The sequence below is a fragment of the Thunnus albacares genome, chromosome 13 (genome assembly GCF_914725855.1).
Source record: "Thunnus albacares chromosome 13, fThuAlb1.1, whole genome shotgun sequence".
In the NCBI taxonomy this organism is placed as follows: Eukaryota; Metazoa; Chordata; class Actinopteri; order Scombriformes; family Scombridae; genus Thunnus; species Thunnus albacares.
In genome coordinates, this window is record NC_058118.1 from 27,944,954 (window position 1) to 27,957,555 (window position 12,602).

The window sequence follows — 12,602 nt, forward strand, 5'->3', positions numbered from 1 at the left end:
ATACGTGAGTAGGATTGATTTGTTGTTGACAATAAGAAAACTATAGAAAATAGCAGCCTTATCCTTTAAGATAGTCAAGAACTAGACAGCTTTGTGCAACGGATGGATTTAATGTTTATATGGAGTCTGAAGTAGTATCTAAACCAAGTCTGTCTTTGTGAAACCAGCCCCTGGTGTTGATCTCATTTACGGTTGCTTTCCTAGTTGGGAGAAACAATAAACCAATCAGGGCTTTGTAGGCAGTATTCCAGATGGGGATGTCAATTTGCTACATACTTAGCTAGCTACCTAGAAACATTCAACAAGCACAGATAAAATTGAGATCTAAGTCAATTTAGAGAACAAATAACAAGCCTTAAATCATCATATTTCTTCAATCATTGTGAAAACGTTAAATCAGATCTAGCTGCTGTCATTTGACCAACACTATTCATAAATTCCATGGAACAAATAAATCCAAAACCATCCCTCATTTCCCCTGTCAATGTTCATATCCTTGACAGCTTTGAGCAGACAGCAGCGAGTCTGTTAGTGAGTTTATCACATACCTCGATTGTTTCTGTCTATGTGTGTGTTACTTTGGGCAGCTTGTCAAAGAGGAACAGGGGGATAGAGTGCAGCAGTCTCCGTAGAGAGCCATAATGTCACAGTGAGCAGTGGGCTAATGAATAGGATTCACCCCCGGCCAGAGGCGAAGTTAATGAACTCCTGCTAGCCGGGATAATTAATGCCAGACTGCTACCCGGCTGGACAAAACACTCGCCCTTTTCCCTCTCTTTCCCCCCATTCCCTCTCCATCTTGATGCCTTTTCGTCATTCACTCAATTAGTTTTCTGCCACGCCAGAGGTGAGTTTTAGCAAAATGTATGGCTCATGAGGGATTTTTGCAGATTCAAATAATCAGAGGCTACACAGAGTCTTCAGGTCAAAGATAGATTAAGGGAAATTGGGAGGTTTATACTGTGGGGAATATGTTCTTCCCTTCTCTAGCTTCTCTTCCTTTGCATTCCCAGAAAATAATGAGCAGAGTAAAACTGCTGTCTCTTTGCAACAGTCAGGCCGTTAAGGCGTACTGCCTGGCCCTGCAGAAACTCAGCGCGCTCTCAGAGGCAGCCTTTACTCAGATTGTTTTTAAGAAGATCTGACCGGCAAATATTGCAGAACATTTTGCCTGTCCAGCTAAATCAACATTTAATTGGCCTCATACCTTTTTTCCACTATGTGTCCCCCAGCGCTGCATAAACCCAAAACAGAAATGAACAGTAGGGTGGCCTCCAGGCTATAAAGACTGTAATTTACAAATCACATGGTCCGTCCCCACTGGCTTTATATTTCCTTTTAATAAATCTAATAGGCCAGAGTTGAACCATAATTCCTACTGCAGTGATTTCATGTGATGTTGAGTTGTTTTTTTAGCTGAAGAAACCTGCACATAACCCAACTGTGCCCACATGCAGTCTCCTCCTGTCTCCCAGTACACCTCAGCGTTGACATATGATGGGGTGATGGTGATGGCCGAGGCCTTCAGGAACCTGCGCAGGCAAAAGGTGGACATTTCCAGAAGGGGGAACGCTGGCGACTGTCTCGCCAACCCTGCCGCCCCGTGGAATCAGGGCATCGACATGGAGCGTACTCTTAAACAGGTGAGAGAAACAGAGCGGTAAATAAAAAGAAATACGGGGTGTATGCTAACTAGCTGCAGACTGCTAAAGATTAAGACATCACACACTGATTTCACAACTTCCACCCTTTTCGTTTGCTTGCAAAAACTCAAAAACAGAATTACAACTTGTCACTTTTACAGTTCTGCCTGAGAGCGGCAAACAAGATGCAGTGTGCTAATTAAATAGCTTTGTGTAAATAGACATATTTTTTTAGCTTTGGACAGAGCTGTTTCCCCCTGTAGACTCCAGCTTCATACTTAATGCACCATGTCATTTTCTGGGAAAAAAACCCCCAAAAAGTCTTTCAAATCATGCTCAGAAAGAAAAGGATGATTGGTAACTCCTTACTTATGCAGTCAGCTCAATCTGCTGGCTCGTAGTTTCCAAAATCAAAAGGGAAATAGAAAAAGTAATAGGATTTTAAAAACTAGTTTTACACATGCCCATTTCACCAAATTTCCCCAACTTTAAGTATCACACTTGACTAAATTGTCACATTGATTGTCACTTTCTTTCTTGTTTTCCTCTTACTTATATTGATTGCTTAATTCTTCCTGTGACAAGTAACTTTTGAAACTGTGTTCCCAAGAAATAAATTTCTTGAAATAAGTTGTTTATTCAAGTCCCTGAAAAGAACATATTAATACCTTCAAGTGACAGAAGCCCTCAGTGGCTGTAGTAATTGTGACGAGAGCAAAAGAGGAAATCAGGTGACGTTAATATATATTGACAAAGTCAGTGTAGGGAGGAGTGACAAAACACAACCATAGGAACACAGTTTCTTAAAAACCATAACTGTGATCATCTCCTAACCTTAACCACATGGTTATTATTGTAACCATGATGACGAAGGTTGCCTTACATTTAGGAAGTTGTTATTTTAACCCAAACCACAATCTTTCCCAAACCCTACCCCTAACCCCTAACCCCTAACCCTTCCCTAAACCTAAACAAGTGGTTTTTGTGCCTAAACCTAATCAGACCTTACCGACAGAGTTATCACATCATAAGACGCTCTGTAGTGAATGGAACAACAATGTATTTTGTCGTGAGGACAGCCGTTGTTAGCTGTGTTATGTCATTGTGTGTATGTGTTTTTGTGCGCTCCTCTGTGTACAGGTTCGGCTGCAGGGATTAACAGGTAATGTCCAGTTTGACCACTATGGCCGCAGGGTCAACTACACTATGGACGTGTTTGAACTGAAGAATAATGGACCCCGACGGGTAAAACATCACACCACACCTGACTCCATTTGTGTATCAGATTAACATTTGTCAGTATTAATGTATGTTTTAACTTGCATAATATATTGTCTATATGCACACTGCTGTCATTTGAATTAACTTGGGGATGGGGCAATGCAGAATGTAGTGCAGCATTTTCTATTATCATAAGTATGTTGTAAACAAGCTTCAGGCTCTGCCAGCATTTCTGCCTCTGGTATAAGAGGATGGATGTCTGTACAGAGGGAAGATGAAATTCAGAGGAAAATGGGAAAAAGAGAGAGAGAACTCTTGAGAGAGTGATGGCAAGAGGATAGAATGAAATAGAGAGCAATCAAGGTAGAGAGGCGGAGTAGAAGGAGGAGGAAGGAGAGAGGGGTTCCCATCAATCAAAAGCTGCTTTGGCCTGTCTTCCTGCACACAGCGAGGGTCCTGTCAGGACACAGTGTGTGTGTGCTTGTGTCTGTGTGTGGGTCACAGCATCTCTCCCACATTTTCCATGTTCCTCAATCATCTTGACGCCCCGGCACAGTGGAGGTACCATCCAATCACAGCTCTTCGCTCTCCCTGGCTTCCCACCAGCAGCGTCCAACCAGCAGCCAGCTGCTCGCTCAGCGCCGCCGCTCTCACTAACTTATTGTTGCTTATGCTCTCTGTCAAAGCTCCTATCTATTATAAGATCAATATATCAGTTTGACACAACATTTGCTTGCAGATATTGGCTTTTTATTAAGAATCATATATAGGCCAACCAGCACTGTGTACCTCCTCTTGACAGTCTTTAGACAGAAGATGCTGATATTGTGAACACAACGTATCAAGTCTGTCCGTTCCAGTCAGTTAGTTTGATGCTGAAGGACTTCTGGAAGATGACAGTAATGTCAACTGAACGTGAAATTGCTTTTGAAGCAACACGACATGGATCGCAAAATCTGCATCTTACATGAAAGCTTTGTAGCTGAGGTTGAAAAAATTCAAGCACCACTTATTGTCTTTAAGTGGAATCATAGCATCATGTGATCATACTGTGATTTAAAAACATGAAGTACTTTACTGACTAAGTTGATAAGAAAAATGGGAATTAATGTTTAAAAGCAACCAGAACCAGACATTTCAGCATGAAAGTTTATTCGGACCTTGGAAATGGTAATTTGACAAAATGAGCTCTGAGGAAAGCTTTCAAATAGTCCTTAAATGAAGATTATTTTATTAAAACAAAAAACCATGAGTATGATGGCCACTCTTGGAGAAAAAAAATGAAATTTCATTAATATATTTGTGATATTTTGGGGGAAAAAAATCATAAAATTAAGAGAATGAAGTCATTATATTTTCAGTAAAAAAGATGAAATATTATAAAATATAGTCAGATGGATAGTAATCCTCTGTCTTAAAAAACTGCTAAAATTAGGTATGAAACATGTTCTTTTATTTTTTAAGTCATGATGATTATCCTGATTTTGTTTGAGACCATATTACTCATCAGCCTTCCATCCAGCAAGTTAAACATGTAAACTCCTTCAAGCCACGGCAAGGAGTTATTATTCTTTTCTACCTTTTTGTCTTCAAAATTTCTTTGTCACGATTGGTTATAATGGCCTTCATATATGTCCCACAGTGTTGATCAGTTCTTCAACACATGCATCATGTCTGTCATACTGAAGTATAGGTGACACTGAGTAGACCAGATCTGATTTTTAATAGAAGCTTTACGTCATGTGCACAACTTCATGTATTGTGAGATTAACGTAGACCAGAAATAACTGATTCCAATTAAGGGGGGTGAATTACGTACAGTAGCAGATTAGTGCCCCCATTCGGTCGTTACACACAGATACATTGGATTTTTCTGACTGGATCATCAGTACAACCGGAAACAGGAAGTGGACGACGGGACCTCTGTTGTAAAAGAAATACTTTGTCTTGAAAGAAAAACTTTTTCCCAGAATGAAAAGTTGTTATGATTATAATATTATTATATGATACTTTTTTCAACCCATTCCCTTCAAAATGTATTATTATTGCGGGCTTTGCAGTTCATGATCATATAGTTTCTTGACATTCATCATTTTTGGACCATTTCAAGCTTCACATCTTGGTCAGGATAACTGTCTACTCTAGGGTCACATAAGCAGGGAAGTTGTGTACACAGCATCATGCAGTAGATTAGCACATAGGCATGAATACATTCACATTTTGCGGTAGAGTCTCATATTTTCTTTTCCCTGCAGATCGGCTACTGGAACGATGCAGACAAACTGGTGCTGATCCAGGACTCTCCGCTGCTTCCAAATGACACTTCTGGCATGGAGAACCGCACTGTTGTAGTTACCACCATCATGGTAAGAGACCGGCACGCGCTCACACACACACACACACACACACACTAATGCATGCACTCCTACTGTTAACAATTTGTAGTGCCAGAAGACTTTATTATCTGCTGTTGACTACACTGAACATAATACTTGAGGGATAATTATGCAGAGTCAAGTGGCTACACATCAAATACTACATTCACATCCTCAGCACTGACAGACCAATGACATTACATCGTTGTTTTCTGGGGCCCTTTACGGGTATTACTACAGTACTCATTCTACATTCTGATATTGTAGACAGTTATTGATGGTGGTGATAAACTTTGCAGTCCGTTGTGATCTCTCTAATCTGTCTTGTTTGATGCTGTATTTTATCACAGACGCAGACAATCTGTAGACATATTGTATGTGCAGAATATACAATAGAGTTTGATACTTTTTTTTTTCAGAAAAACATTTTGAGCATTAAAGTTTTCGTGCCAGCCAGCTTGTCCACCATTTTGCAATGACACAGAATATTCTCAGTAGGAGAAAACCCTGACAAAAAGGTAGAAATGCCAATTATCCACTAATAGTAACATCAATAGACCAGAATATAAGAGTAGCAACAAGATATGTGGTGTGTGACAAAATTATCTCAACTCAAACATCCACTTATGTAACATTTTGTCACACATAACTCCTGAAACAGCATGACATCAAATTGATGATACCCTAGGATTTATAGCAAAAGTATTCAATCACACACCAACATTATTAATGAAGAGACTCTTAAAGAAAGAGGCTTTGTTTTATCACCCCAAATAAATTTTCAATAAAACATCATACAACTCCAGAACCAACTACCGTTAGTCACTCAGATTTTTATTGAACCAATAAACATCTCAAAAAGCAGCCAAAACAGCTCCACAACCAGCGGCCCTTACTGAGATTTTTTTATTCTCAAGAGTTCATAAAAGACTTCCATACAGCTACAAAATCAGTCAAAGCAAGAGTAGTTTTTATAAATGAAATGAATGGCCTTTGCATGACATGTGAATCTCTGGCTGTAACATTGACGCCGACATGGCTGACTAGAGTACAGCAGCCAGATGTTGAGCGTAGCAGCTGAGTGGAGGAGGGAAGGAGGTGGGAATGGAGAGTCACAGCTCAGCACAATCCTCCCTCTTTTCAGCCCCTGATGAGGAACCCCATTTTAAGAAACTGAGCCCCAGTTGGACGCAAGCAGGATATGAAAGCCCTTAATGGCAGAGTGATGGACACAACAACCCCAGCCAAAATGAAGCCCTAAAGACACTGGGCGAGAGGAGAGACACGCAACTATGTTAATGGACACCCTGTTCAGAAAACTGAACAAGAAATGGAGCCACTCAGAGCCATAATGGAGCCCCTCAAGAGGAGAATGAAATGCAAAAGGAGGGAAAAAAGACATTGTCTTTTTTAAGAACTTGTGGATGGACACTCATTGGGGCTAAAATGGGTCCTTAACTCCTAACAGCACAGCATCTGTTTACTAGCATAAACAAAGTACCGCTACCCCTGTTTCTGTGTGTTAGAATCATACATTTTCATTGCCGGTGTGTTTGTGTGGCCAATCACAGCTTGAATCTCATCTTGAGTTTGTAATTTTTCCAAAGATCTATGGACCCTGAGCTATAAAGTGAGGCGCTACCAGAATGTGAATATACATTATGTCTAAGTGACATCCTGCTTGCTTGGAAACCAACTACCTGCTCCACCCCACAGTACACTACACACTCAGAGGGCTCCCTGTGAGCTTTCAAACAGCTTAGAAAGACTAATGCTCTCATAATCATCCCAGTTCATATTCATCACGCCTTTACGCAGCATGATTTTATAGCTACATTGTGACGGCTGCCTTCCACGCCTGCTTTCAATGTTTGTTCGGCGTGTTCGTGACAGTAATGTTGGTTTAGCGCAAACTTAATGAAGTGTCCTGGTGTTATATTACATTACGTCCTCTGTTTTAGGAACTTGTGTGGAGCAGTTTTAAAGGAGCGGTTCAAGATGTTGGGAAATGCATTTGTTTGTTATCAAACATCGGCTACTTCCCACCTGGTTTCAGTCTTTATGCTAAGCTAGGCTAATCACATCCCATGTGTACCCATGTGTACATCATGTACTGTAGGTAAAGCAGTGAAATTGATAGAGATTATAGATCAGTATCTCTTTTCCTCTTCAGGAACTTAAAGCCCCTAAAAACTTGGTTTCAAATCTTAATATCAAAACACCTAACCCTGATCCTTCTCCATGATATTAAATACACAAATAAATAAGCAAGAATTGAAGTCAAAGCTCATAGGTTTCATTTATTCCAAGTTTAGCACCCAAAAATACCACTGGGCTGCTTCATCTGGACTGTGTAGGTGTGGTTTGATCTGATTTGATTAACAGTTCAGGCAACAAATCCACAACTGTCATCAGATTTTGATTCAGATATTGTTAAATCCTAATTCTAATCCTGCACATAAGTATGTGACATCACCTTTTTCCATTTGAGCCTCGCCCACCTCAAAACAATAAAAATGGCACAGACAAAAACGTAAATTAAGAAACTTCTTGTGTAAAATAACCAACACTGTTCAAACTTTGGCAGATTATCCTGTGCTCATATAAGACCTCATTGCTCATAGAGAGAAAATATGTTTTTCATTTATTTTTCTTCTCATTACCAGAATTTTTAAGAACCTTGTGATGTTTTGGTACAAGGTCCATCCTTGTGTTTCAGATACACTTCATTAGAAAGGCTACAGTGGGACAGAGTATGTAATTTTTACTGTATTACCTATTTGATAAGTGAGTGCAGTAACCAGTTGTGGTTCGGACAGCAATAGAAGACGTGGCACTGATATTGTTGATATTGATTGATTGTCTTTCATGTTTACATGAACATGAGATACACATTTCAGGCACTGCTGGGCATTTATTTCTCTAAAATCTTGCTTCATCTTTTCAATTATTTCCCTACAGTGTTTTGTATCCCATTTTCTGCCAGAAGCTGCATTAGTTGCAGTCGACCTTGTGTGGTATGATGTGGCAATACATCTGCTTGACCAGTTCCTGGAACTTGCATTTAGTATCACCTCCTGAGCAGTGTAGAAATTTAGTTTCCCAAGGCGACAGTGGCAACATGTTACGTTATATTAAGTTTCTGCAGTGGAAAACGGCTTAAATGGTATTCTTCTTAACTTTTTAAAAGACAAAAAAAAAAATTTTGAGTGTCCTCTTCAACTCGTTTTGGTGCTAAAATAGTATCAAACAGACTCTTGTGGCCTATGGGGAGAAAACACCCACTGTGACTACAGTTGGTGAGAACTGGCAGTTGTTGGATGTTTTTCCCCCATCGGCCACAAGGGGCAGTATGAGTCCATTCCAGACACACACGAAAGCTTACTTTAACAAGCCGCACAAACATGAGATTTATGCTTTAAGCTTACTTCAAATGATTGTCAGCTAAACCTCCCTACCTATGTTTAACTGTGCATTTAACAAATCAGCTCTTGAATCTTGAATATCTTGAGCAGTGCACAGCCACTTCCTCAAGCTTTTCAATGGGGGAGAATCTCAAAGGTAGAAGTCAGATAGCCTCTGCTGCTTGTTAGCGCTCTGATAATGTTGCATGGTTAGTGGCTGCTACTAGCTTTTATTTGAACATTAGCTACCTTGCTTCACAGTTAGCTAAGTGATAGTGTTTCAGACTTAAAGACAAGACTGTTAGAACCCTAAATTTGTTAATAAATCTATCACATTCACCCTTAACTTTGGTTCGTATGAATGAATAGTTTTGCACCAACAACCTGATTTTCCTTCATCTGTATGATTTATATATTTATATATATTATATTTGTGTTGTTTTTTTAAGTATCTCAGCATTTCTTGCTTCGGTGTTAACAGATAATATACTATGATGGCTCCAGTCATAACTGCTTAGAGGTTGGCACATCAACAGTATAGCCTCCATAGACAAGAAAGATGTTTGACTTTCATCTTATTGGCAGAACAAGGCTGAAAGCTTTGATAAAATGTGACTTGGATTCACACTCTTCCACTCCACTTTAAACGTAGCACACCATTAATCTGCCAGAGGGCAAGAAGTACAGACAAGATCTTGTTATAATTATGTTTTTCTTTAGCCTTGTTCCAGGAGTTCTGGGGGAGGAGGAAATGTTTGGATTTTGTAGACAGAGACCGCTTTGATACCCAAAATGCCTCCTGATGATGCAACTACAGTACAAAGCTGTGCTCGAAAAACACATCAGGCCTCATGCAAGAGCCACTTACACAGATTTGTCCTTAAATGGCACATACGAGTGATTCAAGAGAACTTCTATTCGCTGTTTTGTTTTTTTTTGTATTTTGAATTACTTTTAGGCATGACTGAAATTCATCAATGAAGTTTAAATGTCATTGCTATAAATTTACTAAGAGGCTCAACATCAGGTTTTTTGTTAAGATGTTATCGGCATAGAGGAAATGGAGTATGTTGGCATGACAGTTTATCTGTCTGAGTGCCGTAATAAAACCATTTCTAAATTTAGTTTATGTCTGCTGACGACAAAAAGCAGGACCTGAAACTCCAAGTTCTTCTTTCTACTCTTGGGTGACATTTTTGTGAATGAAAACTCCCCATAAATATAGCAATTTGGGGGTGTTAATTATGGTAATGAAGATATCTCACAAACATGCACCTTATGAACAGGTGACATTCATCAAGGTGAACATTTTTATGAAAAATGTGTGCAGTTAAGAGAACTTGGAGCACTTGTACAAGCAAACCTGATGAAAACAGTACAATCGATTTTGGATAAGAATACAAAAATGTTGTTGCATGAAGCCCATTTAATTGTACAAATTCAGAAAAAAAGAGACAAAAAAAAACACAGCAATTATTCTTTCTAAAATAAATTGATTTGTGCAATTCATACATTGTGTGGTCCTGCAGAAAAAGAGTAGCATTTGTCCTGTTTCTTCACACATACAGTTTATATTCTAGTTTTCAGTTTTTGTTTACATTTATTGCTACCAGTAGCACACTGTCTGTACTGCAAGTGTACATGTGTATGAGGTTGAAGCTCAGCTATAACAATACTGGCCTTCATTAAAGCACCATGGTGATCTAAAACCCTTGACAAGGCTGTGATGTCCCTCTGCAGTAGCCAGTCAAGTGCACTTCATGTGAAAAAAAGCCACAGTGGACATGCACTAATATTTTTCTCAAGTATGCTTTAAATCTGCTCCCCATTTTCAATGTCATACAATCACATTCAATCAAATGAAAACGTGATTAGTGCCTCAAGTGGCTACTGATGAATGAGACAGAAGAATTAGTCACTTACTGTACTGAGAAGTATTAATGTGTGTTTGCTTCTTAAAATTGTTGTTTTTGTTGTCAAGCAATTGTACAGTATGTACCATCACTCTGATGCTTTTTACTGTTCATCATTAAACAAACTGATGTGCTACAGATTACAGGCAGATGTACAGTAATTGTGTGTGTACCATGATGTACATACGTATGGATTTGTGACATCAAGTGTTACTTGTAATGTGTGTGTGTGTGTGTGCGTGTGTGTGTGTGCTTTTAATGGCATGTTTAAGTAGTCTCATTAGGCAGTGAGTGAAGGAGTGTGGTTGTGATTATTGACCAGCCTGTCAGCCATGCTGGCCTTTGCTGCGAAGACCTCTGAACCACTGCTCTCTTCTCATGCCAGAAACACTGACTGCATCCTTTATCTCTGCCACTTTCTCTGCTCCTCTGGCTGCCAGCGCTGTCATACACCCTACCATCATAAATCATAGGGATTAGGGCTGCTTTCCCCTCTGATATACATCCAAAACATCTGCGAAAATCAATCTGTGAATGAAGTCTTCATAATTAAAATGGTCAAGACTCTTTAAAAGCACATCACACATTCCATTTTTTAGCTGTTGTTAAATAGAAAGTAGAATAGAACATGATAATGATTTGCCTAAGACAATTTATGCCACCATTTTATGTTATTATAGCATCTTTCAAATAATTCTGTTTGTTTTTCTCTGTAAAAAAAAAAAGAGACAATTCCTGTGAAAATTGGTGCAGTCTATGTGTTGCTTTTATCCCGTTATTCTAAATGTCTTTGGGTCAGAGACATGACATTTTTAATCCTACATATCAGTGCTTGAAGACAAATTTGTTAACTCTTTCTCTTATAGGTGTGTAATTTCCTAATAATTTCACAGGAAGTTTCCTAGAAATGTAATTTTACACCATTAATTGGGAAAATAGGAATTTCCTTAAAAGAAAAGCTGTATTTAACCCATGTAAATATAAATTTAGTTAATGAATTTTTTTATACTAAATGTAGCAATTTATTTTATTTAATGATAAATATAGGATATATTACAGAGAGGGTGTTGCAATTAAAGAATTGTTACGAATTAAGATTTGTGAACCCAAATATAATGAATCTACACTTACCAACTAAACCAACTTAACATTTTCTGTTTTTTCGTATAATTTGTACCAAATTGCACCACACACCCTTTAAAATGTTCTAAAAATTTATCTAACTTAAGTAACTACTTGAAAATTGTTCAAGAAATTAGTATGTAAAATACAGGATTACCTTAGTTTATTATTCAGTTGTTACCTTTTTGTATTTTAATTCTCAATATATGTTCATACATTTTTTTTTTTGCATGTTCAACTGACTAAAAGACTCAAGTTTAGGCTTTCCAGGAAACTTCTTGAAACTTATTTGGAAATTATTAGTTGGTTATTGCAGCCTGGCTTTTAAGCTTTATGATTGTGTTATATTTATAATTATGTTTGTAATACCACCATGTGCAAAAGTACAGTATCTTTGTACAACTATTTTATAATTTGCTGATCAAATACATTTTAATTTACTTCGTATTAATGCGTCATAACCCACTTCAAGTAAAGAGAAAATGTTTTTGTTCTGTAATCTCTGCAAAGACTTGAGCTTAAGTGCCGTTCTTGTTAAAATTATGTCAATTACAGTAGTTTTAATTATGTTGACAGTTTTTGTGCAAGATAAGTTGTAAATCCTGTATTGCTTGTATTTCTTGAAACTGCTAAATTGTGCCATCGTTATGTTGTACAGTAACATTTGTGCCTCAAGCTCAGCCCAGCATTTGAATTCTCTCCCTGCTGCGGAGTCTTTGGTTTACCTTGCTTTGGCCCGGGGCAATGTCAAGCAAACACATCTCAAGAATAAATTGCTCCCATTCTCAATATGCAATAGGCTGCCTTACATGACAAAAGTAATTTGTTTGGAAACATGAGTGCAGAAACCAGACGCAGTTTACATTTAGATCACTTTCTTAGCAACAGCGAATCCAATGATTCATAACCTGCCGTTGGTCACAG

The 12,602-nt window shown here is 38.4% G+C and overlaps 1 protein-coding gene across 2 annotated transcripts in view; it reads left to right on the plus strand.

The window, feature by feature from the left end:
- Nucleotides 1–12,602, plus strand: part of gria4b (glutamate receptor, ionotropic, AMPA 4b) — a 143,035-nt gene that overhangs the window by 90,578 nt on the left and 39,855 nt on the right. For both annotated transcript variants that reach the window (XM_044370780.1, XM_044370781.1), the window contains exons 7-9: nt 1,476–1,643; nt 2,784–2,888; nt 5,120–5,230. In XM_044370780.1, the coding sequence (XP_044226715.1) occupies nt 1,476–1,643; nt 2,784–2,888; nt 5,120–5,230 (384 nt within the window). The remainder of the gene's footprint in view (nt 1–1,475; nt 1,644–2,783; nt 2,889–5,119; nt 5,231–12,602) is intronic.